Source organism: Pelodiscus sinensis, chromosome 1 (assembly GCF_052426305.1).
Source record: "Pelodiscus sinensis isolate ZL-2025 chromosome 1, ASM5242630v1, whole genome shotgun sequence".
Taxonomy (NCBI): domain Eukaryota; kingdom Metazoa; phylum Chordata; order Testudines; family Trionychidae; genus Pelodiscus; species Pelodiscus sinensis.
In genome coordinates this window covers 165,723,785-165,751,667 of record NC_143052.1, presented here as the reverse complement: position 1 = coordinate 165,751,667, position 27,883 = coordinate 165,723,785, and the positions used below count along the sequence as shown (strand labels likewise).

Sequence of the window (27,883 nt, the reverse complement as noted above, 5' to 3'; positions counted from 1 at the left end):
ACTTGGAGCAGTCTCACTCTCTCTATCAGCTAAACATTCTTCCTTTTCCAAATCCTTTCCTCAATCACTTCTTTTGCACTGATTTCAATGCCAAATGATTCCCTTGCTATTTTTGAACTGCTGTTTTCCCCACATATATTTTCCAGTCTGACTTAAGCTGACCAGGATAGAGATTCTAGGCCAACTCATCCCTTGAGCAATTCAGCCAAGTCAGTGAAGTTACACAAGGATGGGATGCAGAGATACATTTCTTGATACCTTAAATGACTGCTTCTTGGAGTAGCTGGTTCCGGAACCCACAAGGGTAGAGGCAATTCTTGATTTAGTCCTAAGTGGAACACAGGATCTAGTCTAAAGAGTAAATATAACTGGGCCGCTTGAAAATAGTGACCATAATATAATAAAATTGAACATCCCCGTGGTGGGAAAAACACCTCAGCAGCCCAACACCATGACATTTAATTTCAGAAAGGGGAACTACACAAAAATGAAGTGGTTAGTTAAACAGAAATTAAAAGGTACAGCAACAAAAGTAAAATCTCTGCAAGTTTCACGGAAACTTTTCAAAACACTATAATAGAGCCCCAACTTAAATGTATACCCCATATTAAAAAACACAGTAAGAGAACCAAAAAAGTGGCACCATGACTTAACAACCAAGTAAAAGAATCAGTGAGAGATAAAAAGGCATTGTTTAAAAAGTGGAAGTTAAATACTAGGGAGGAAAATAGAAAGGAGCATAAACTTTGTCAAATTAAATGTAAAAATATAAGAAAACCCAAAAAGGAGTTTGAAGAACAGCTAGCCAAAAACCTCAAAATATAATAGCAAAAGGTTTTTTAAGTACAACAGAAGCAGGAAGCCAGCTAAACAACTAGGGAGGCCCCTCGACGATCGAGATGCCAAAGGAGCACACAAAGATGTTAAGGTAATTGCGGAGAAACTAAATGAATTCTTTGCTTCGGTCTTCACAGCTAAGGATGCTAGGGAGATTTCCAAACCTGAGCGATTCTTTTTCGGTCACAAATTTGAAGAACTGTCCCAGATTGAGGTATCGTTAGAAGATGTTTTGGAACAAATTGATAAATGTAACAGTAATAAGTCACCAGGACCAGATGGCATTCACCCAAGAATTCTGAAAGTATTCAAATGTGAAATTGCAGAACTATTAACTATGGTCTGTAACCTATCCTTTAAATCAACTTCTATACCTAATGACTGGAAGATAGGTACTGTGATGCCAATATTTAAAAAGGTCTCTAGAAGTGATCCTAGCAATTACAGACCAGTGAGTTTAACATCAGGGCAAATTAGCTGAAACTATAGTAAAAGAACAGAATTGACAGACACGTAGAGGAACAACATTTGTTGGGGAAAAGTCAACATGGTTTCTGCTCAAGAAAGTTAAGACCAAAGCTGATTGTGAAGAGCTTCAAAAAGATCTCACAAAACTAAGTGATTAGGCAACAAAATGGCAAATGAAATTTAATATCGATAAATGCAAAGTAATGCACATTGGAAAAAATAATCCCAACTATACATACAATATGATGGGGAATTCAGCTACAACTACTCAAGAGAGAGATCTTGGAGTCATTGTGGATAGTTCTCTGAAAACATCCACTCAATGTGCAGTGGCAGTCAAAAAAGCAAACAAAATGTTAGAAATCATTAAAAAAAGGATAGAGAATAAGATAGAGAACATCTTATTGCCTTTATATAAAACCATGGTATGCCCATATCTTGAATATTGTGTACAGATGTGGTTGTGTCATCTCAAAAAAGATATATTGGCATTGGAAAAAGCTCAGAAAAGGACAGCAGACAACAAAAATAGTAAGGATTTGGAACAGGTCCCATATGAAGAGAGATTAAAAAGACTGTGACTTTTCAGCTTAGAAAAGAGGAGACTAAGTGGGGATATGACAGAAATCTATAAAATCTGAAAGTGAAAAAAGTGAATAAGGAAAAGTGATTTACTTGTTCCCATAATATAAGAACTAGGGGTTACCAAATGAAATTAATAGGTAGCAGGTTTAAAACAAACAAAAGGAAGTTTTTCTTTACACAGTGCATGGTCGGCCTGTGGAACTCCTTGCCAGAAGAGGTTGTGAAGACCAGGACTTTAACCGGGTTCAAGAAAGAACTAAATAAATTAATGGAGGATAGGTCCATCAATGGCTATTAGCTAGGATGGGTAGGAATGGTGTCCCTTGCCACTGTCAGAGACTGGGAATGGGTGACAGGAGAGGGATTACTTGATGAGTGCCTGTTCTGTTCACTTCCTTTGTGGGCACCTGGCATTGGTCACTGTTGGCAGACAGGATACTGGGCTAGATGGACCTTTGGTCTGACCCATCATGACCGTTCTTATGCTCTTATATGGTAAGGTCAGAACTTGACGCCTCCAAGTCTTATGTCTCTATAAATCTCTGTGTGTACTTGGAAGTCAACATAATCCTTTGGCAACTTTCCCCCATGTCTTGTTTCATTTCTATGTCCTAAAGAGACACAAAATACTCTGTCTCAAACATCTGAATGATACAGTGGTTGTTATCCAGGGCTTAGTTCCAATTCTCAGGGCTTAGATATGTCATGTGCTTTTGATATGATTCCCATCTAGCTGTTGAGGGTGTTTATCAGCACTGGCAACAACTGAGATCATGGTGAATTTGTGCTATTCCATTAAATTTTTAAACAGGCTCTAATAGCTTTACCAAATAAAATTTTGGTCATCAACTGAGGATATATCTAATGTCTGCCTGGTCCTGCCTTTGTGCTTCCTATCTCATGCTTTGGGAAATGTTATTTATGTTTAACTACAGACTTGTCTTGCAAAATCCTACTTAAACGAAGTATTCCAGTCAACCTACAAATCATTCTACAGCAGTGAATCTAAGGCTAGGTCTACACTGTAGCTTTTCTGATCGCTTTTCTGGAAGAGGCTTTTCCGTCTAGATGGGGCCAAATGGCGGAAAAGCCTCCTCTTTCCGAGGAGCCCTTATTCCTCGTTGAACGAGGTATACAGGGTTCCTCAAAAGAGTGCGTTTGCTCGTCTGCAAAAAAAAAAAGTGGAAGAGCAAATGCATTCCTTGGACACGGCGGAGTTTTTCCCGGATATCCCAGAAAACCCCCGCAGTGTAGAGCTACCTTCAGTGTGCTGAAAATGTTATAGGCAGGTGGAGAGGATCAAATAGCTTAGTGTTTCTCAAAGTGTTCCTGGGCCACACTGCTCCCCTTGACTGGAAATGGTGAACTAGAGCCCATGGGAGTTGAGAGATTCTATGGCCACAGACCCTTTAGGTAAACAAAATGGTGCAGGCCTGCTACACCTTTCCCAAAGCCAGCCCGTGGAACACTTTGAGAAACACCGAGTTAACTCAAGAAAAATATCCCACTCAGAAGGTCTACACTAGTAACCCTGTATAAGGACAGCTGTCTTTGGCCAATGTAGCACTGGTGTGGACAGCATTTCTTGTGTCCAGGGGTAATTTGTGCCTGCAGTAGGAGAAAGTGCAGGGAGGGCCACCCAAAAGGACAGGGAGGAGGTTTGGGGACACCCCATTTAGCAATCAAAATGTTGGCAGGGGCACAGGGGTACGGTGCACTTCCCAAGTCCTACCATGAATCACCTATACTTGCGTCTCTCAGGGGGTGTCTTTTTCCACACTCCTGAGGTATGTAAGTTAGATCAATTTAAGCGGTAGCGTAGACCTGCCCTCAAGTGAGCTTTCTACTTATCAAGCTTTTTGTTTCTTACATTTTTTTCAGAATGTGCTAGATATAATCAAAGAAAACACATATTTCACTTTGTCAAAAAACCTGTTAAAAAGCCTAAGATTCAGCTACAGCGCAGACATTTGCTATCTAAGTAAAAATCTGCTTCCTCACAAGCTTTCTCCATTCTGAGCACAAAGTAACTATTTTAGTATAATTTTCTGTATTGCTTGATAGATCCTTCATTTCTTTCCTCAGTTCTCATAGGTTACTCTAGCCTGTACATCTGACTGAGTTCTAAGCACTACATTAATGTTCTATTTTACAGAAAGCAACTAAGATTTGAAACAAGTATATAACGATATCTCATTGCAAATGACAAAGACTTCATTCCAGTTTTATTTGATTATATGTTTGAAGTCAATAATTGGTTTTCCAGGAACTATTAGGCCTAATTTATATTGTATTTGTTGTTGTTAGGTTCTTTGGATCATTTTACATGTGTCAAATTTTCTTTGCTATAGTGTATTTGTTTTTTTTTTTTTTTTTTTTTTTTACTAAGCATTGTAAATGTGACCAGCACTTTACACAAATTCCTCAAGAATCACTTGGCAAGTAGGTATTACACAGATATATAATTTATGTTTTCATCATTATGTGGATAGCACTCAGATTTTTATTGTTGTCATTAAATTATGTCTGCTGTCAGCTTCTTTTTTAATCAACAAAACTCCATATAATGGATACCAAATAATTTCATATAACATAGTAGAAATTTTTTTAGTTTATTTTAAACAGTTCCAAATGATACTGTTTCATAATAGATCTAAATGCATCTTCAAGTATTATATGCTCATGTGGCACAGTAGCCTCGATTGATTTCTTCCCCCTTTCTCATTTAAAGCAATAATAAGCAGGAGGTATGACATAACCATTAACCCCTGTTCTGTCCCTCATCTCTAAAGCACTTGTCTCTGGAACACAACTATTACAGAATGCTAGAATGGTCAGCACACATTTTTATACAATTGTTTCAATATCACTACCGATTTAAAATCTTTACACTGGTGCCCCTTATCAATTCAAAATGTTTTTGTTGTACATATTAATTACTACATTATTTTTGTACTCCAGGTCATTAGACATATGATCTCAATCACTAACTGGGTAGAACATTTACTGTGATGTCATTTAAAACAATCAGCTGCCTATTATTTGAATAGAACGTAACTTTAGTGTCTGTGGGTAAATGTTGGCTCTACAGTGGCAACAAGGGTAGTTTGTCCTTAGCCTAATCTCAAGCCCCATCAATAATGGGACATTCTGTAAGTATGATATTTGATTGTGGCATTGATTTCCATCTCAATATTTAAATGCCCAATCTGTTTCTTTGGTTCAAAGAAAAAAAATATTGTCTCAATAATCTCTAAAATCTTTATAAAGGGTATTGAAATGCTGTCTCTCTCCTTTTGGGAAAGGAATGTGCCTCCAATAAATAAAAGGGCAAGTGCACGTTGTGTGTGAAGGGAAAAGAGAGAGTATTAGTTATGAGCTTTAATGCTGTTGCCTCTCTTGCTGCAGATAAATAAGAAAGGGAACCATTAAATTTAGCAATGGCATGTGGCCTCTTTTCCCCAAAGATGACTTTCTGACTAGTGAGGCCAGATTAGATGGATTTACAACATGTACTTTACAACTTCATTTTATACAACTCTCTGCAAGTCTTCATTTTTCTCTTTCCCTCCATTTCCCCCAGTGTTATTTGATGTAGGCTTCTACTGCAGCATCTAACCTCTAGCTGACAGGAAGGGTGAGGTTGATGGCTCTGGGAATTACATAATAATGGCTGCTGCCTCCAAGAGCAATATACTCTGAGATGTCTTCCCCCAGAAACTTATCATTCACGTCTCTTAGCCTCAAAAAGATTTGTCTTGGGGAATTAAAGTTTGGTAATAAACCCAGGTCTTACATTTTACAGTGCAGTCTGCTAGTGTTCATGCATCAAAGTAGCTAAACATATAATTTTTATATAGTCTTAAGAAGCATTATTTTGTGGAAGTGGATTAATTGTTTTACAGCATTTTGTTACATGATACTTCTTATGGAAACCTAGCTTTTTCTATGGCCATTTATTGTTTTACAGTGACAGAGACAACATCTAAGGAAGGAACAGGGACCTTTTAGAAAGGGAGACTACAAAAAATTAGGAAATTAGTTAAACAAATTAAAAATTGTATCTCCAAAAGTGAAATTCTTTCAAGCAGCATGGAAACCTTTAGAAGACACAATAATAGAGGCTTAACATAAATGTATATCCCAAATTACGAAACTATAGTAAGAGAAAAAAAGTGGCACTGTGTCTAACCAAGTAAAAGAAGAAGTCAGAGGCAAAAAGGTATCCTTTAAAAAATGGAAATTAAGTCCTAGTGAGGAAAAAAGAAAGGAGTATAAGCTTGGGTGAATGAAGTATAAAAATATAATTAAGAAGTCCCAAAAATAAAAAACAGCTAACCAAAGACTGGAAAAATAATAGCATTTTTAAGTACCTCAGAAGTAGGAAGCCTGCTAAACTTCTTATAGAGTCCCTGGACATCAAGATGCTAAAGGGTCACTCAAGGATGATAAGGCCAGTGCAGAGAAACTAAATCAATTCTTTTCATTAGTCTTCACATCTGATGATGTGTGGGAAATTCCCAAACCTGAGCCATTCAAATTATTACAGATTGAGGTGTCATTAGAGGAGGTTTTGGAACAAATTGATAAGCTAAACAGTAATAAGTCACCAGATCCAAATAGTATTCATTCAAGAGTTCTGAAGGAACTGAAATATGAAATTGCAAAACTCCTAACTGTGGTTTGAAACTTATCATTTAAATCAGCTTCTGTACCAAATGACTGGAGGATCGCTAATGTGATGCCAATTTTTAAAAAGGGCTCCAGTGGTAACTTTGGCAATTACAGGCTGGTAAGCCTGACTTCAGTACCAGGCAAATTGCTGGAAACTATAGTAAAGAACAGAATTGACAGACATACAGATGAATATAATTTGTTGTGGAAGAGTCAACATGGTTTTTTAACAAGTAAACTTTGTCTCACCAGTCTACTACAATTCTTTGAGGTGGTCAAAATGGACACATGGGATCCAGTGGATTAGAGTGTACTTAGATTTTCAGAAAATGTCCTTCACAAAAGGCTCTTAAGCTGCCATTGGGTTAAGAGGGAAAGTCCTCTCATGGATTTGTAATTGGTTAAAAGATAGGAAACCAGTCCAGGTATCTATATTGGGACCAGTTTTATTCAACATATTCATAAATGGTCTGGAAAAAGGGGTAAACAGTGAGGTGAATTTGCAGAAGAAACAATACAACTCAAGATAGTTAAGTCCCAAACAGACTGAGAAGAACTACAAAAGAATCACACAAAACTAGGTGACTGGGTGGCAAAATGATAGATAATACTTTGGAAAACAAAATCCCAACTAAACATATAAAATAATGGATGATAAATTAGTTGTTAACAAGAAAGATCTTGAAGCCACTATGGACAGTTCTCTGAAAACATCCACTTAAGGTACATCTAGACTACAAACTTCTTTCGAAAGAAGCTTTTTCGAAAGAGATTTTTCAAAAGAGAGCGCCCAGACTACAAAAACGGATTGAAAAAGTGATCTGTTTTTTTGAAAGAAAGCGTCCAGACTGGTAGTATGCTCTCTTGCAAAAAGGGCACCCAGAACCACTTCTGGCAGGCCTTTTTTGAAAAAAAAAAAAAAAAAAAAAAAAAAAAAAACCCTGTCTCCCCCACGTCCACATACACCTTTTTTAAAAAGAGCTTAAAAAAAAAAAAAAAGAATGCGACTGTAGTCTGGACGCAGGTGAAGTTTTTTAGAAAAAAGGGCAGTTTTTTCAAAAAAAACTCTGTAGTCATGTGTAGTGACAGTCAAAAAAGCAAAGCAAATAGAATGTTTGGAATCATTAAGAAAGGGATAGATACTAAAAGTCAGAAAATATCACATTGCCTCTATATACATTGCTGGTATGCCCACATCTTGAATACTGCATGCAGATGTGGTCACCCCATGTGAAAAAAGATATATTGCAATGGGAAAAAGTTTAAGTAAACCTGTGGAACTGCTTTCTAGAGGATGTTATGAAGGTCAAGACTATAACAAGATTCAAAAAAGAACTAGATAAGTTCATGGAGTATAGGTCCATCAATGACTATTAGCCAGGATGGGCTGTGATGGTACCCTAGCTTCTGTTTGCCAGAAACTGAGAGTGGGTGATAGGAGAGGGATCACTTGATGATTTCCTATTCTGTTCATTCCCTCTGGGGCACCTGGTATTGGCTACTATTGGAAAACAGGATACTGGCTAGACAGACCTTTGGTCTGATCCAGTATGGCCGTTCTTATGTTCATGCTTTACAAATATATATGGAGGTCATAGTTTTACAAGAGAACATGTAAAATAAAGGCCAGATTGTTCTTATTCAAATATGAATGGAAGATAGAAGTGCCACCATTGCTGCATCATTGAAGCCCACTCACAGGGGCATTCTGTGGCTTGAGTATCAGAAGATTTCAGAGAATGCCTGTACCACAATGAAAAACATGTAAGTGGCTACAAGTCACAGAACTCACCTAAGGGGCTATGCAGGCTAGATGTTGGGGGGAGGGGGCTTTCTCCCACACAGTAGGAACCACTATACCCCAATTAAACAGCTCCTTGGCCCAAGTCCTGTGAGTCTGCATCAGCTGATGTAGGCCAGGTGTGGCTATCTAGCAACAGTGTAGATATACCCTCAGAGGCCAGAAGCAGGAGGAGCTAATTGCCAAGGCATTCTGCTTTCATTGTCCCCTTCACCGTTTATCATCACTTATACCAGCAACCAATGAGTGTAAGACACTACCAAGCATAATGACAGTGTTTACAGCTGCCTTGCATCACCAAGATGAACACTCAAAACTGAGTATACCCTACGAGAGCCAATGCTACTTGAAGCACTTTTACCTATATGAGAAAAATGAGTTTTTAACTGGTATGGTGTGTCAGATGGTGGTGGCAGAGGAGCAGGATGGAGAGTCTAACCAGCTATGTAGCCAGAAGATTCCCTTCTTTGTACAGGTTGAACCTCTGTAGTCTGGCACCCTTGGGACCTAACAGGTGTCAAATCAGAGTATTTGCTGAACCATGGGAAGTCAATATTGTCTAGCAGCATTACCAACACTTCCATTGCCTCTGTGCTCCTAGAAGATGTTTAGGGGTAAATTAGAGCTAAATAACAGCACAGAACTCTGAGAGCCAGGATTGGCTGAAACAAACTTTATGAGACTACCAGAAACACTCATGATAAGTGGACATCCAGCTAACTAAAATTATGCAGGACCACAGATGTTGCCAGACCAGAGAGTACCAGACTAGAGAGTTTCTGCCTGTACATCTCAGGGAGTTGCATTATTGGGAAGCTGAAACCACTGCCTCTTCCCCAGAATCCCAACCTTCCCTCAACATTTACATAAAAATGCTGCAAACCTTAAATAGTTGCTTAGCTCTTCTCCCCACAACTTTCCTCCCAGGTAAATCCCTACAGGATTGGAATGGAAGAATGAGACGTCGCACCACAATTAAATGCAAATGGATTATTATTATAATTAGGTCTTTTAAAGAACAATTTATGGTACCAAAGCAATTTAACTAGAATTCTGATCTGATTTAATGATGCTGTGTTCCAATTTGCTATCTCAGTGCACTAATTATTGATAAGCGATTTAAAAAATCTAATGGAAATAAAATACAGTAGTTAAGATTAGCTACTCTGCCGCTGGGGAACATTTACAGAGGGTAGCCAGGGAAGTAAAATAAAAGCTCTCTATGGGAGGGTTTCTAATTTATTTGACCAGGTTCTAGGGTTCTTAGCCAACCATAAAGACAAATACATCCCAAAAGCTCAATCTCTGGCTACATTCCTTTTGTGAAACTTATATCCTTAAAATGAACAAGAAATCTGAGCATGTTTCCCTTTGACTTCTAAGCAACAAAAAGTCTCATGAACAGTTAAGTTATCCAATTTGTTTCTTACAGTCCTGATCTTAACTAGGCTCTGCAGCATTCATTAGCTTCAGATAGGGAGGCCCTTCTGGCTGAAACTTTGAAACAAATTGATGGATTATAACTCAACAACCTCATGCTACTATGGAGCACCTGATTAGACATGGAGGAATGGGTTAATCAAGGCTCCGAGATCCCTCCTAGAAGACATATACACACTGTCAGAACCACCTGAGAACACAGTGCTGAGGAAAATATTGGTGTGGTGCTACATTGTAGGTTGGTAACATACACTTGGGTAAGGCACTTGAGTGGGAGCCAGTCCTACATGTTATTGCTGGCTCTGCCACTAATATGATATGTGATCTTGGCCAAGACACTTATTTTCTGTCTCCCCAACATGTAACATGGGAATAATTTGTAAAGCTCATGAGAGCTGTTACTGCTGATAAATTAAGTGAATGCCTGTGTGATATCTCACTGATCCTTCAGAAAGGATGATGTAAAAGAAAATGAGCCATGGAGTTACCAAAACAGATTTCTGTGGTAATGTGCCAGTTTCTAATAGTTATCTTGTCCACAAACTATTTATCTTAATCCTATCCTTAAAACTCTTCAGAGTTTCTCTGTGCCATACCAGCAAGACTGAGCAAGACTCCATTTTGGCTAGTAACCCCTGCCTTCTATTCATCCCTCTTGGGTACTTATATGGCCTCTATCAACAAAGCATATCAAGCCTTTTAAAATTCTTTTCATAACACCTTGGGGAGGTAGAAAGGTGCTATTCTTTTCATTTTAATGAGGAGCTGACACACAAAGACAAGTGACTTGCCCACAGACACATGCACACTCTGTGGTGGATCAGGAAATTATATCTTGGTCCTCCAATCCTGAACTAGCACTATAATCACTGACCCATCATTCCTCTCTTGTCATGGACGACTTTCTGCATCAGGAACAAAATTAATGGGGAAAACTCTGTAGTCTTTTGTCTATAGGCTAGATACTGGAGAGTGGAAGCTCCAAATTTTACTCCAGAAAAGGCAGGTGACAGAAATGGGGCCACATATTCTCTTCACTGGCTAATGCTGGCACTGGTCTACATCTGAAAGTCCATACCCATTTTTGCTCAGCTGATTTAAAAGAGTTTAATGTGAGTAAGGAAATAATATGGGGTTGCCAGGCATCTGATTTTCAATTGGAATATCCAATCAAAAATGGATTCTGGTGGGTCTGGACAGCACTGTTGACTAGGCCACTAGAAGTCCAGGTAGTGACTCAGTGGCGCTACAGCAAGATTCCTTCCCAACTCCACACAGCTCCTGGAGACAGCCATCATGTCCGGCCCCTGGACACACTTGTGGCAATGGAGGATCTGGACACTGCCCCCACTTCACGCACCAGTGCTGCAGCTCCCATTGACTGGGAACCAATGGGAACTGTGAGGATGGTGCCTGGGGTGCGGGCAGCGCTCCCTGTCTCCTCTGTCTAGATGTCAGACATGCTGTCTGCTTCCAGGAGCTGCCTGAGGTAAGTGCGCTTGGAACACCACATTATGAACCTCCTCCCACATCTCTACCCCTGCTTCTGCCTAGTGACAGCAAGTAGGGTATACAAGAGTGAACAATAGATGGAGGGGGCATGAAATGAGTGGAGGGTGGGGCCTGAAGGAAGGGGTGAGACAGGACAGGGCAAAGGTGTTTGGTTTTGTGCGTTTTGAAAGCTGTCAATCCTAAATGAATACAGGCTTCAGGTTTGAAGCCACTTTGCTTTGGGGATTCTCTACTAGTGGAATTTTGAGTATTAACTGCTTGCCTTAAAAGCCAAAGCTCTCTCTAGTGTCTGAGATTTAAGCAGATATAACATGACCCTATGGTAAGGCAGCCAGATTGATCATAAAAGGAGTGTAACTTTTATTTCCTCTTAAAAATTTGGGTTTGGTTTATAGGTTGGACATAATTGCAAAGTTAGGATAGTCCTTTTGTAAGACCAGGGAAAAGAAATAGAATATAATTAATACATTAGCTATTATATTTGGAGGATTAATTTGCACACTCATGTTACAAGACATAGGAGACACCATCTTTCAATACTATCTAATTTAATATATGGGGAAAAAAGAAAAAACTTTAGCGCGTTAGGATCTGAGAGGATCGTACTGTTTTAAAATCCATGTATTTTGAGTAATTTAGGATTCTTAGTGTCTTGCACACACTGCTGAGATTAGTTAAAATGAAAATATTCTTTAATTAAAAAACCTTACTCAGTCTGCTGCCATTAGTTGATTCCCCTTCATTAAATGCACAGCTGAATCAGCTTTCAAAATTATGAATGTTTGTCTAGCTTCTTCCGCTTGCCCTCCCTGCAAAAACCCTCTTATCTAAGAGCATAGAACTGTGTAGCGTAACATTGTACTTCCTTCACCTTGCCATGGTCAGCACTTTCCTTCTCTGGCTTGGAATAAATCAACTACATTCCAGAGAGTAAATGTTTTCCTACATGGGATTTATTTCTGAATATTTTTGAGACAGGCCTCAGGACATGCCCAAGGAGTATTCCTTCATCAAATAAAATAAACATTCGCAACAAGAAGGGGAATACTTGTATCTACATCTACTCTGGAGGTGGGGTGGGCTGGGCGGGAGTAGGGATGTAAGCGACTTTTTGACTAGTCAACTATCTGATAAGCTAAAGCTTTTCTGATAGTCGACTATTCCCTTGACTAGTTGCTGCTTCTATCAGAGGCGGGGGGTGGGAGGTGGGAAGAGAGCAGGAGCCGGTGCTGGGGGGAGCCAGCTTAAAAGCTGATTCCCCGCAGTGCTGTCTGTGCAGGGAGCAGGTGAGGCAGAAGGTAGCGGGGACTGGGCATGAGCCAGGAAACAGCTGTGGGGGTAGGGAGTGGGGAGGAGCAGAAGCCAGCATGTGGCTCAGCTGGGCTGTGGGGTGGGGGGTGCCAGGAGCCAGCACATGGCTCAGCCGGGCTGGAGGGGGAGTCAGGAAACCTGCGGGGAGGGAAGTTGGGTGGGGTGATGGCAGCAGGGGGCCTGAAATGACTTCCCCAGTCCAGAAAAATCCCTCATCCAGGACAAGTCAAGTTCCGAGGGAGCCAGACCAGGGAGGTCCAAACTGTACTGAAATAAAAGTAACTGTACTAAAGCTAAAAATTCTCTGGTTTAAGAGCAGGGGTTGATGGCCTTTACATTCTGGAATTCACTTTCCACATTAGTTCATCAGAGATCTCATGGGTTGACTTTCAGGGACTAAGATAGTATTTTTGTTGGGTTTTGGAGAAAGGCTGGGTTGCAGGATGTGCTGGTAACAAGCAGGGTAACATTTCTGGAGTAGCATTTGCTACGGTGGAGGATAGTCTTATATTTTAGATTTCTCTCCTTTGGCTGCATGAAAGAACACTCAGAGCTATAGAAAGAATCTCTTTTAATATGAAGAAATATAGATTTTGTGACGTTTTTCCAGATCTTGCCTCATGAAAGGCTCTTTGTACATGTAAAAATGCATTATGATTTAGAGATAAACTCTTTCTGTACTTCTTTACATTTTCTCAAAAGCATTTCAAAGTTTAAACTTAGGAAATCTGTAGTAACTATTTTTAATGAAGCAAACTGATTTCTTTTTAAATTAGATACTGGCAGTCATTTCCTTTGCTAATTATTAATATGAATGCCAATGAAATATCTATAATGTTTCTAGATGTTGATTATTTTTCAAAATCCTGTCAAAAAGCATCTACAATAATAAATAAAATCTACGGTGAGAATGAAAGCTGAAAAATAATATACTTGGAAAACAGCTGCAGAAAATAATGACGAGCACATTCTTCAACATTTTGCCTAATATATATATTTGGTACAGCGTGAACATCATTGCTTCATAATAACCTCATAATTTTAATGATGTCAGCTTCTAAGATAGTTTTGTAAGTGCATATCAAGAACAGCACATTAGATCCTACAGCTGCACACACAAAGGTAATTGTGTGGAGGATTTCTGTCTTTGAAATTGGGCTTCATTCTATTTCAGAACAAACCCTGCCAAGTTTCAGAGTTTTCCACAAAATGGAATGGAGCCCCAACTCAGAGAGACAATCTGCCTTGGAAGTCTAGGAGTACCCCAATTCACAGTCTGGCAAGTGACTGACAATGAGCCAGTGAGGTGAGCTGTTGGGAAACCTGGTGGAGGCGTGCCTGACAGAGACTTTTAAAACCTTCATTTCCCAGGGAACTTTGTCAAGATCAAACTGTCTGTGAAACAGTTTAGTTCTGACAGATTGTTAACATCTGATGAAAAAAACGGTTTCATCTGAATTTTTCTGAGCAGTTCTAGCAGGTACATTGCAGTGTTATTTGATCTTGATGGAAGAGAGAGTGAGTTTGGGACCAGGGTGGGAGGAAACGGGAACTCTTGAGTTTCCAAAGTAGTGAACAGAAAGCAGATGGTTGAGATAAAATATAGGGGAATTATCAAAATGGAAGGACAAAAATTCATAAAAGCATCTTAAGTAATGGCTCGGTTATGCTTTTCAGGTAAAACCTTCTTCTCTTCAGGCTCCTCATAGTTTCCTGTGTTACTGCTTTCTCCTTCCTTGTCTTCCTCTCAGAAACCTCAGCCCTGCCCCAGTCCATTGACCACATTACTCCATCTTTGAATTCCTCTGTTGGCACCTTCTTCTCCATTGTCTCATCATAGTCAGGCTTCTAGCACTCTGTTCCTTGCTGCTTATCTGCCCCCATATCTCACCTCACCACCCCTCTACATCACTGATGTTGCCAGCTCTGTCCCTGTGCTGATACACTTTTCCACAAATACCTTCACAATTTCTTTCTCCCTGCCTCATACACATGGAATGCCCATTCCACAGTAGTCCACAAAGTCACTTAGCCAGTTCTCCTCCAAATCTTACTTCAAGAACTACTTTTATCACAATGGCAACTAATAAGGGGTAGGTGGAGGGCCAGTATGGCTTACTGATATTTATACACTTAAGATACATTTTAAATAATTATCCTGAAGTTGTTGGTCCCTTGCTGGTTTTGAGGGGTCTGTTACTGGATGCTTTGCTTAAAGTGAGTATATTTCTACAAGCTATGGAGAGTGCCAGAGCTCTCTGCTCACGTTGGCAGACGGCCCTGTCTGAACTTGGGGGCAGCCTTTGCTTCCTTTCACCTCATTGATTAAAATCAAACTCAAAAGCAAACAATTTCCTATGCTTTCTACATCCCTTCCTTATTATTCACAGGGTGACCTTTAGGGGGAAAAGGTTAGTGCTGAGACACTTCACCAGTGAACTGTTTTCTAATTCAGTTTGTTAAATGCAAATAACCATAAATAATTATAAATTCATTACCAAGCATGCTGTATACTTCCCCAAGCAAAAAATTATAACAAAGTATTTTTGCATGTGATTGAGCAAAATGAACAGCTTCCATAAGGCAAGGCATTTGCGTTTCAATTTATCTTTTCCCTCATAATAGCACCATTTGAAATACATTTGGCTAAATATGGGAACTGCTCTTGTAGAAGAAATCAATTATATTCTTAAGTTTAAATCTTCTTTTTTCCAGTTATGCTCTAATGTATCACTGTACCTAAGAAATGTACCCCAGGGAAAATGCTACTATTCTTCACTAAAATCCATGAATAACATTATGTAAAAATTAATTTATGATAAATGATTTAAAATCTTAACCTAGGATGGCTTCCTATTCAAATGTCATCAGAAAATGACACCTCACCCGCAGAAAAGAGTCAAGGGATCCATTCTCCATATATTCAACCACAATCATTACTGGTCTGCCTGCAAAGACATCAAAGGAACACATTAGGATTATAGCTATATTAAGGGTTTGTTATATTTCCAGCTGTTGCAAACAGATTATTTTCATTACCTAAAAATGTAGCTCATTTTCAAAACCTTCCTCTACAGCACAAATGCCTGCATTGTTTTATTATTCCTAAGCAATGTTTTCAATCAATATTTTCTTTATTTGAGGCATCGAAGTAGTTGACTGCATATAGTTCATTTTGGCTGTATTTTCTTTTCTTTAAAATAATTCATCTAAAGTCCTCAAGTCCAAAGAGTTACCATTCTTGTACCCGTCAGTGGGGGCAGTAGCGTCTTTGACATAAACGTGTATTTATTACAGCTATATTTCATAAAACATATTTTTAAAAACAAAGAAAAAAAAAGGAAATTCATAAACCAATGGAATCCAAACTCTGCTCTGTCAAGCCAAAGACTTTCTATGACTTTATTTACTGTGAAGGCAAAGAAATCTCTCCTCTATGGTGTGTATATGTGTGCCGATAGGGGACGGGAGGAAAGAGGACAACTGCTTCAAAGTGGGCTGGGTCTCCCAGTTGCCAATGCCACAACTGTCAGTGCTTAATTTTAAGTGTGAGTGACCCATTTAAATCAATGGAACCATTCATGTATTTTTATAGTAAAGCATTTGCTTAAATGTTTTACCAGTTTCGGGGGGTCTATATGGGTCTCTTATGTACCATGTTCTACTTGACTAATGCACATTTTCTAATTGGTTCTCTATTGTGTTTAGAAAAGAACCGCTTAGAAACCAATTAACATTATATAGTTTTTAACAACATGTCCAATTTGCCAAGTTTTACATTCTAACTGCTGTATGTCTAAATGGCATCTTATTGCTGGTATCCAAGCATAAGCTGTCACTCTAAGAACTGCTAGCAGAAACAGCCCAATTTACCTGCTAATCAGGGCCCACAGTGAAATGTTTTAGAATGGATAGTACTACTCAGGGCCAACTAATAAAAAGCAAGATGAAGGTAATGAATGAGCATGCACGCAGGATTGCTGTTCTATCCATTTTTTCCTCCTGCCCAATCTCTGTTTTTCGTCAATGCCTGTATCTGGAAGGGTCTATGTAAAACAGGACTTTTAACAACAGGTGCAGTCATGACTCCTCCCATTTCTTGCTAAATAGTCCTAATAGCTTCAATTCCTTCACAAGTCCTTTTGTAGAAGCTTTCCCCAATTAATTGGTTTTGGTTGGCTGTCCCTGGAGTCATTCCTATTTCTGGAGATGGAGACAGAATTTCTTGTGGTCGCAAGTAGAAAAGGCTGACAACAGACTTTGCTGGGCCCTGGCCAAGGTGGTGGCGGGGGCTCAGCTCCAGGCCCCTTGGAAGGGGTGGGGCATTGGGCAAAAGTGGTGGGGCTGGATGGTTAGTCTCCCCAACCCAGCCCTCAGCTCAGACTGTGCCACACTCTGCTGGCAATTTAGAGGGCCCATGGTTCCGACTTCTGCTGCTTCCTTGGTAGCGGTTTGGTGCCCGAGGCCCTTTTAAATCACCAGGCCCTGGGACAGCTGCTCCCTTCACCCTTTCTCCCCCTCATTGGTGACCCTGCATCTAGATGAGAGCTTAACGGCTGTTAGGAGAGAGTAAAGACTAGGCTGAAATGACCAGTTGTGGGAGTGTCCATTCAAATAAACCCGACCACAGTGGCTGAGAACTTATTTTGACAACCAGCATCCCCTGCATTGTGCTTGGGTTTAGCTGATAGACAAACACTGCATTGATGTTGATCTCCAACAAACACTGGGACAATAGTGATGTCATATGGAACAAAGACAAGGCAGACTGTGTATCATCTGCATATTGCTGGCACTTGAGTCTATGTTGTGTTACTGGTTCTTTTAGATGTTACACATAGATGTTGAATAGCAGCAGAGAGAGTGAGAAAAAGAGGGGAAGAATAGATCCTTGTGGGATTCCAGAAATGAGATTTCTAAGTGTGGATTTGCAGTTTCCCATTACAATTCTATGGCTCACACCATTTATCCATCTAAAGGAGGGTTACAGATTTTCAGGGGAAGACATATCTTATGATGAACTGTGTCGAATGCTGCAGAGGTCCAGAAGAATTTGAATAGGCAACTGCCCTCTATCAATCAATAGCAGCAGATCACCCCACATAGCTGCTACTATGGTTTTCCATCCTGGTTTGAATCCAGATTTTGCTGGGTCTAGGACAGTGGTTCCCAACCACTGGTCTGTGTTGGCTCAGCACTGGCGCAAGCTTTGGCAGGAGGAGGGGGAACAGGAGGCGCTTTCCCCCCTTCTTTGCATTTGGGGAGGGAGAGGGCATGAAGGAGGAGGAAGGAGGTGTGCTCCCAATGGCTGCTACTCCTGCTAGGGCTGAAGCGGCAGAAGGAAGAGATGGAGGAGGAGGTACCTCCCTCCCTCGGTAATGGCGGCCCGTCCGGGGCTCTGTGCTCTCCCCTTCTACCAATGGGGGCACAAGACATGCTTGGGGAGGGAAGGGGCCTGAAGGAAGAGGGAGCATGCAGCAGTAACAGAAAAGGTCCCTAGGAAGCAACCTCACACTGGGGAGTGTTGGAGTCGGGGGGGGAAGGGGCATTGGGTGAGGGTCATGGGGCAAGAGGCTGTTAGCATGGGCTATAGGGGTCTGACGTTAAAGGGTCAAAGGGCACAGGGGTGGGGGTCAAAAAGTGTTAGGAACTGGGGAGCAAGGGGCTGGATTGGGGCTAGGCGGCCAGATAACACTGTATTTGCATATTTGCATATTCACTATTTGCATAATGTGCAACTATGCAAATGAAATGTTACCAGTCTGCCAAAGAAAGGTTTGTGAATAAGTTTGCTGGTCCCTGGCATAAAAAAGGTTGGGAACTACTGATCTAGGATGTTGGCTTCAGTTATATACACTTGTATGCAGTCTTTGTTTCACTTCTATATAAGCCTGTTCAGGAACAGAAGATTGACTCTGGATGGTAATTAGCTAGATGCAAAGTGTAAAGTCCAGGCTTCTTCAGTGTTGATTGTACTACCATATGTTTGAAGGAGGAAGGGACGTTTCCTTCCCTGACTGAGGCATTAACTTAGGTGTGTGCTCCAGCCCACAAGAGAGGAAGAAGAGGGGGGTGAAGCATCAGTGCAGGCTCCCCAAAGCTGGTGTGGGGGAGGGGAGAGCCCTGAGCCTTAGGGGCCAGATCCAGGCAAGCTGGGGACCGCACTCCTGCATTAACCATTTGAGTAGTTTTTGGCCTATAACATGGCATTGCTTCACTGTGCTCCTTGCTGGAGCCATTGTGAGGCATCACAGGCCTAAACTCAGGTTCAAAGATCCCTAGGCAGCACACAGGCAGGGCCATCCTTAGGATTCATGGGGCCCTATTCAGTACTATTAAACTGGTGCTCCTATGCCCAACGGCAGCCGGGGTGGAGGGGGGGGGGCATTTTTTAGAGATGTATTTTATAATCTTCCTTGAGATACTAATAAAATAATTTTAAAGCAAATTTTAAACTAAGGTCCTGTGGATTATCACAGTAAATTCAGAAACTGACAGTATATACTTGGGGTTGGCATATGCCTGTTAAATGGCTTAATTACCACTTGAATGGTTCTTTCACAGGCTCAATATTCTGCTAATAGCTCTGACAGGCTCTTTCACTTTTATGTTAACTAGAGCCTCTTTGGAGGAAGCAGAGCCACAGAACAGGGTTAGGAAGAAGCAGGTGGGTAGACATTAAGACCCAGTGGTGCCCTAACTTTTTGAGTGCCGTATACAACTGTGTATTCTGCTTAGACATAATGTTTGCCCTGCACTCAGGCCATAGCTGCTACCCAATAGTTAAACCTCCATTCCTTTATGCAGAGAATTTGAAATATTTGGGTCATGTTCTGAATCTAAACAAATCCAAAGTCTGAATATTGAAAACCTCCATCCAGTTTTGCTCTTCTCACAAGGAGGGTTCTGAGACATTTAAAGGGGTTGTAACACAGGAAAAGGAAGGACAATTTGACAGTTATAAACACTACAGAAATTCTCTGGCCTATCAACAGAGACAGAGCAAAGAGTAAGTAAATGTCTACATACAAAAAGCCAACTTTGTTGGTAGATAAGCATACTTTCTCAGGGCAAAAGCATATAAGAGCTGTTGTGTACCAATTTGGAGCAGAGTGAGGGCTGAACTACCTGGGAAACCAGACACTGAAGCAATGAAAAGTAAACTATTTGCCTGAGTGTTGGATCTAAACAGCAATGCCAACATGTATCTTTTGCAACTCAAAACCAAGCCAGCACTTGTACAAGCAGATTTCATTCTCTTATGTAATCTGACAAACTAAAAGAAAACTGTACCCTTTTTACTTAGTCCAACAGTCCAAACAATAATAAGCACTGTTCAGTTTGAATTTACTATGAAATATATTTGAATAAATTGAATGTCTTTGAGTTAAGAGGTACTCATCATATGAACTTTCATACTGCTAGATGTTTTACTTTACAGAACCAGATATTATATGCAGCAAAATTATATTAATCATTGATGAAAACACAGTATTTCTCATTGTTATCCATTCATTCAAGGGTACAAATTCCAACACAGGGCATTGCCAAGCTGCGTGATAAGTCAGCATTCAGGCCTTTAATTTAGATGATATACTATATACAAATAAAAAATTAAAAACACATATGAGAGTTCTTTTTGCTCCATACACCTTAGAAGGCTTAAGAACATATTATTTTACATGTAATTAGCATTCATATAGGTCAAGAAATACCTGTTTCAATGCAAAGTACAGGAAGGACATGATTTGTTAAAAGCACCCATATATGCATTTATGGCATCACACAAACAGAAGAGATGCACCTTTGAAGATCTGCAGCTTGTGTACCCCAAGAATTCTCTCATAGTTCACAAGATGTAAAATCCTATTTAATCAGTTAACTATTACATTTAACTGGTAACTGCTTAAATGAGGGAGTAGGGGGTCGCTCGAGCCCGTCTGGGCTGGAGTGGCCCCCTGTTCCAGCAGGGTTGGAGCTCCCCTGTCTGCGGTGCATGGGGCCAGGCCCGCCATGTGTGGGGACTGCTCTGGCCAGGTTAGAACACCTTCCACACACAACGGGCCCTGCCTGCCGGTTAACCGTAACCAGTAAGTATTACCCATTAAGGGTGATGCTTACAGGTTTACCAGTTAACCATTCACATTCCTACTGAGGATACTGGTAACTTCTCATAAACTCAGATTTGTACTCTTCACCCCATGCTTGCAGTAAGAGTCTGCCTGTACCTGAGGCTTTATTTATGTTTGACTGTCATGGTCTAATAAAAATGGAACAGACGGGTTTCTAAATTGGCTACCTATAACCTCCAGCAGAATAAGGATTCTGTGAAAAATGTTTAGAGTCTTAAATAGAGATATTGTAAAATTTACTAGAAAGGCCATATTTGGAAACTCTCTAACCCAAACCTATTTGAACTTTCATTTAGGATTGATATCAGAACCTAATAAGTGTACCTTTGATTTCTGGATCATAGCCAATATCAGAACTGGGCTGGTTTATTGATGTTATGCTGCCAACATCTTGTGAAAACAGCAGTTTTCATAGGAATTCAGTCCCAGATAATGTTGCCATCGTTTGAACAGCTTGCCAAATTTTGGAACCGTTGAATATGATCCCAAGCCCTAGCTCTGACTTGACCTCAAGATCAAACCCTAATCTGGATCTCAAATCCATCTCACTGCCATTTCAAATAATCTTTTCTTAGTGATTCTTGTAAGGACAGAATATAATTTCTTATTGTACTATAGTGCCTGACAAAACAAATACACATTTAAAATACTGGCTCCAATATTCAAAACTATACCACAGACTTGATTTTAACAAGTAATACTATGTAATATTTGAAGTAGTTTAATGTGTGTCTTTCACTACAACATAGATCAGAAATGTTCGGATCATTGTAACTTTTAAAGCTATGGAAAGAAGGACAATGTAAAGTTGTCATGAAATATCAGATTCTAATAATGGTCTATTATAATCAGAAACCATCCTTATGTCAGTCAGTAGCAACCTTTCCACATTAGAGTTTCCACTTTACATAAAGTTATTTAAAAATCTTAACTTCTATTAGTATTGATACTTGGATAGCACTTTTCATACTATGAAGTCAAAGCACTTTACAAATGATCAACTAAATCTGAAACCAATCTGTGAGGCAGGGATTATTTCAGTTTGAGAGATATGGAAATAAGTACAAAGGGGTTAAGTTATTCCTTTAACTCATACAGTGTCAGTAACTGATCCAAGGCCTGAATCCTCAACACCTGACTCCAGTTCTGTGCACTAATTATTAAACCAGGAGTTCTCAGTTTGAAACTCACAACTTCTGGAGAGGGAGGTGGGAGTTGTGGTCAGTTATCAGGGACTAGAACCACCCTGCCTTTTTTAGAATGCCAAACAGAATGGGGTTTCTGACTAAACATGGGGGCTGCATCTACATTGGCAAGATTTTGCAAAATATTTTTAATGCAAGAGTTTTTGCGTTAAAGTATTTGCGCAAGAGAGCATCTACACTAGCATGTGCTTTTGCGCAAAAGCATCAGTGCCAGTGTAGACGCTCTTTTGTGCAAGAAAGCTCTGATGGCCATTTTAACCATAGGCTTTCTTGCACAAGAAATTCATGTTGCCTGTCTACACTGGCCTGTTGCGCAAGAACAGTTGCGCAAGAGGGCTTATTCTTGAGCGGGAGCATCATAGTTCTTGTGCAAGAAGCACTGATTTCACACATTAGAACATCAGTGTTCTTGTGCAAGAACTCCCCGCCAGTGTAGATAGGCAGCATGTTTTTGTGCAAAAGCGGGTGCTTTTGTGCAAAATCATGCCAATGTAGACACAGCCAGGGAGATCTTCTGTATAGGGAAAGGTTGAGAACCCATATAGTAGATATTTCTCTCTTTATGTGTGAGACAGCATACATTACTATTTATATTACAGTAGCACGTTGAGGCATCATTGTGCTGAATGATTTACACATGGAGGAAGACACTGCTTCCTGCCCTATAGACTTTACAGTTCAAACAAAGAAACTAGTACTTATTTAGCTGCACAAAGGTACACAGTTTTTATTCTTTGTCTCTTCAGATTAGCAGTTCTTCAGGCAGGGATTGTTCCCTCCTCTAGTTGTAGAGTCTATGGCTATGTTTAGACTGCAAGCCTCTTTCGAAAGAGGCTTTTTTGAAAGTATCTTTCGAAAAAATCTCTTTCGAAAAAGACCGTCTAGACAATAAGAAGATTTTTCAAAAAAGCAGCTCGCTTTTTCAAAAGAGATTCTAGACGCTCTCTTTCGAAAAAGCCCTGTTTTCATGCAATAGTGCCTTTTTTCAACAGATGACTTTCAAAAAAAGGCGTTATTCCTCGTAGAATGAGATTTACCGTCGTCGACAAAACTACCATGTTCTTTTGATTTACTATCAACAGAACGCTACGGTAGTCTAGACGCAGGTACAGTTTTTTCAAAAAAAGGCCACTTTTTTCAAAAAAACCCTGTAGTCTAGACACACGCTAAATTACTAAATTAGGGTCACTTTTTTTTCTTCAGTGATAGCCATATGGATGTACTCCAAACACAGAATAGTTCTGTGGGAGGACATCAGATAAAAATATGATATCTCAATTGCAGAAATGACCTGAAGATATTTTCACATAGCTCTGCATATATACGTGCTGTGATGTAGTGTTGGTACCTTGCTGGTTGCTATGCTGGGGCTGTGGGTGACCCCCACTGCCTGCTGTCTGTAGCATGACCCAGCAGGACAGGGGATGAGGCACTAAGCAGGGGTCTCCCAACCTGTCCAACCAGTTACCTCCCAGGGAGAGAAACAAAGGAAGGAGGGGAGGCCAGCCCCTGACTGGGGGCAGGGCTGGAAGAAAGTTTTTTAGTTTCTGTCTGGTATCATGGAGGAAGCAGCCTAGGAAAGGGTCTGGGATTTAGGGGCCCAGTCCCCCCCATCTCAAGGGGAGCTGAGGCATCCTTGGCCTGCCCTGTAACCAGATTACATCTATGCTGTGCTGTATCCTGGAGATAAACTCCCTCTATTCTACTGGCTGGTGGAGTCTGTTCGTGCCACTACGGGGGTGCAGGAGGCGAGGGAACTCTGACGTGCCGCTACACATGCATACATACATACATTTTAAATGACAGTTGAACTGGCAGAGGCTAGACTTTATTATTCTGTTGCTTGCAAGGCCCATACTCCAGGAAGACCATAAGCAATTCCAAGGCTGTCATTGTTGATGGTCCTCTTCTTTCCTGATATTGTATCTCACTTTTTCATCTTTTCAATGTGTGTTTAGCACTTTCAGTCTAGTTGAAAGTCTGAATCGATAGTATTAAAGCTGCTTTAGTGATTGGTTTGTGTGGGGCCTCATAGTGATCCAGTCTGCTCTTCCCATTCAATATGTCACTTAAGTGACTGATGTGGTCACAATATTTAATTGAAAAAGGAAGCTGGATTCTTTAGGCTGCTTCTCAAAACTGAATGCTCACCTGGCAATACTATGCTGCCTACATTTGGCTGTTGCTTTACAAGAGTCTCAATGCAGATCAGAGTAGCGCATTTTGCTAAAAAAACCTTGATTGTTGTCTTGCTATTATACATTGCATTTTTTTGTATTATGCATTAATTCATCCAGGAATGTATTCTTTGTAAAAACAAGAAAGCAGAAATATTTGCCATACATGGTAGTGTAACTTAATACCAGATACATTAACAATTCATATCAAATGTATTTTTAATTTTCCTTCTAATTTTCTCCATAACATAGGATTTTGATAGTATTCAATTTAATTGAATGATAGAGTGATGAATAAGGATGAGACTATAAAGTGTCATGTCTATGACAAAATATTCAGCTTGTTCTCTCCTGTTGTCATTTTCAATAATGCAACAAAGCCCACTTTAATGAATTTTTATGTAAGATTAATCCTACAAAAAAAGAATACATTTAGTACATGTTAATCTTTGTAGTCTTTATTTATAATGAAATCTTTAACATCTACCATGGAAATACAACTGTAAAAGTAAACCCAGGATATTTATTATTACACCTATATAAATATTGAAGGTTGTAAGATCTGGAGTTTCTAATATATATGAAAATATCGTCAGTTCATCTCTGCAAGTAAGATTTCATACTTTTATTGGGTATCCTCCCACTGAAGGGCCATATTCAATGTTTGGATTACATTTATACATTTCTCAATGAAGCTAGAAACTTGCCCTAATTTAGTAAACACCCGTAGACCTTCTTGTAATTACAATTAGAACTTTTAAAATTTAAAAATACTCACAAGTAAACCACCCACTTTCCTTATGTAAGTGTTCAGGGCCCAAAGCCCGTGTTTAGGTACACCTATGCATTTTCTTATGGAACAATAGACTCAGCCAAGTCATACTGTATATCTTTTTTGATGTTTAGCTGCTATTGCTGGTAGTTACAAGAAATAGTGTACATCAGTGGGAGAACAGATGCCAGGGAATAAATGTTTTCCCAAAGTTTAAAAAAGCCATCCAAACAGCTCTCTCCCTGAACTAAAAAACCCCCCAAGGATACAGCAAAACAGAAGCATAACCAGTCAATTTTTACAGTATTAAATAAAAAACTAACACAACCAATTACTGTACAAATCAAGCAATGAATTTATCACAAATTATCATATTTACACTAATTGTTTTATATTAGATATGATCCCAAACATCCTGAAATAATGGAAGGGCAGGATGCGAGTAGATTGTCCAAATTCCCATATTATTACTGAGCTAGGTTTGCATAAGCACAGACATAGAATCAAAGAATCATTGGAAGAGACCTCAGGAGGTCATTGAGTCCAGCCCCCTGTTAAAAGCAGGATCAATCCGAACTAAATCATCTCAGACAGGGCTTTGTCAAACTGGGAATTGTAATATTTACAAGGTATTTGAAAAAAATTGCATATTGTTCCATTGTTTTTCTGCAAATTTTCATTCATTGCATCTTGTTCTTTCGGTTAAGTTTTGTTCTTTTCATGTCTCTCTCAAGATTTCTGCTTCCCAACTTATTTTTAAAAGCCTTGTGGCTTCTTTTTTAGTTTACTGTACTGCCCTTTACATCCTTCCTGTATGGTTGCAGTTTGTTTAATGAAATGCCCAGCCCTATTGCTTCTGTAGACTTCAATGGGAAGAGGAGCAGGCAAATCAGTTTCAGCAGCAGCTGAATCTGGACGCCAGTTCCGACTTACATACCGATTCAACTTAAGAACAAACCTAATGTCCCTATCTTGTACGTAACCCGGGGACTGCCTGTAACTGGTTTACTTCTGGCTTAATTGAAGAGATGGATAAAGTGTTTAGCCCAGTTAGATTATGGCTAGGCCTAATATATTTCAACATCATTTACTTATTTAATCTAATGCTGACATTTCACCCCTAAAAGCTGCTATCTTAATGTTTTTGATGTTCATACCGCTATACACTCTCCTGTAAAAAGGGTAAGGGACATGATTTCTTCCCCAAATGAAGTCTCATTGCATAAGGGGTCACTTGCTCTATTGACCTCACAGTATGTCACGGAGTGTAAACAAAGTGACATCTGCATATCAAAGGCTCCTATGCACCATCAATATTCAATGCTCCATAATAAACAAGAGCTACTCAGCAAGATATAAGAAGAAACAGAAACATGATACGAATTTACATTGTACCTGTGGCCAGGAAAATTCATTAAATTAAAAAAACCACAACCTTTCGCCAAAATTACAGGTTTCAGAAATTTAAGGAAAACCAACAGCAAAAAAATGCAAGTTTAGTATAGCAGGAAAGCATACTTCTGCGTCCTTATAAATATCCCAAGAAGTGCTCAACCTTGTAAACATATTACTTCTATTGTTCTGTGAAAGGTCATTGAAAGCTTAGGTTATCTGTCACATAATTCCTGGTCATGTCCTGTTTATCTTGAATACACTATATGTCAAAGTATTGTTTATATATTTTTCATTTATCATTTTGACAGCACTTGTGTTGCTTGTTTCCTCCCCCATACACACTGGCCAGAAACAAGATGCAATTATCACTGCCAATAGAGACCAATAATTACTGTGCTAATTATTACTGCTTCACTAATTATAGGTAAATGTTCAAAAGGCTAAGTGAAGTTTGGTTTCCTATCTAAAACTAACAAAAGTTGCTGAACCAGAATATTCCTCTCATTGCCTATGAATTTCTTTTAAATGCTGCACAATTCATTTATCAGTGGAGCTGGGTATGTAAGCACTCTCTCTCCATACAAGATCTGCTTAAACTTCCCTTTGTGCAGAATAGTAATCTTGCTTCCACTATCTCTGAACCCAGGTAATACAAATTATTTCTGCCACAAACATTCTGGCATTTGTCTAAAAATGGTGCTGTATGCCACAGGAAACTGTCCTGCACCTCAATAACCCACTTGGACCTTGGTCCCACCGAGGTCAATGGGAGTATTTAAATTTACTTTGATGGATTTTAGATGACATGCTTACAGCCAATACAGAGATGCAAGTGTCCAGCAGAATTATTGTTCCCTGCCTACACAGTTTAATACCAATTTTGCATTAGTTTTCATTAGATCTATTTGATTGACTTTAGGAAAATGCAATCTCATAGGTTTCCTGAACATAAATAATTTTTTGAGGCCCATGAGAGCAAATGCTGTTTACCTTGACTTAGCCCCTCTGCGTCCATTTTCCTGAGCTGTAAAATGGTTGAATGCTTAACTGACAGAGGTATTAGGAGGATTAATTAGCTAGTGTTTTTACTGCACAGAAAAAAAATATATAAACCATCCTTTCTGCCTCGCTTGCCACATCAGAGGCTGTACAGGCCATGCCATAAGCCCTAAAGGACAGGGCTTCAGCCGGATTTTCTGGGACTGAAAGTCCCTACCCTCATCATCTTCAGTTTATTCTGGTAGTGGTTCTGGCAACTAAACTAGGATCTTGTCATAGTCTCTCCTGCTGACTTACATTCACACTCATTACTATCAGAGAGAAGAATCAGCTACGAAGGAGACACTGACAGTGTTACCTGTTTTTCTCCACTCTATAGCAGCAGGATCAGCCACTGGTCATTAAGTCTCCAATGATGAAAGTAGGAAAACTGAAAATGTGTGTGTATAACTAGCCAATACAGTGGACCATGCCATATGGCAAAGGTACAAACATTTATAACCCTAACCCATATTACTTGACTCAGGCCAAGAAATAAACATAAATCTCTTACAGCACTCATGTATGGAAGAATG

General features: G+C 39.8%; 1 protein-coding gene across 1 annotated transcript in view; it reads right to left on the bottom strand.

The window, feature by feature from the left end:
* Positions 1–27,883, bottom strand: part of EPHA6 (EPH receptor A6) — an 815,765-nt gene that overhangs the window by 111,840 nt on the left and 676,042 nt on the right. The window contains exon 13 of the mRNA XM_075908927.2: positions 15,515–15,576. Within this exon, the coding sequence (XP_075765042.2) occupies positions 15,515–15,576 (62 nt within the window). The remainder of the gene's footprint in view (positions 1–15,514; positions 15,577–27,883) is intronic.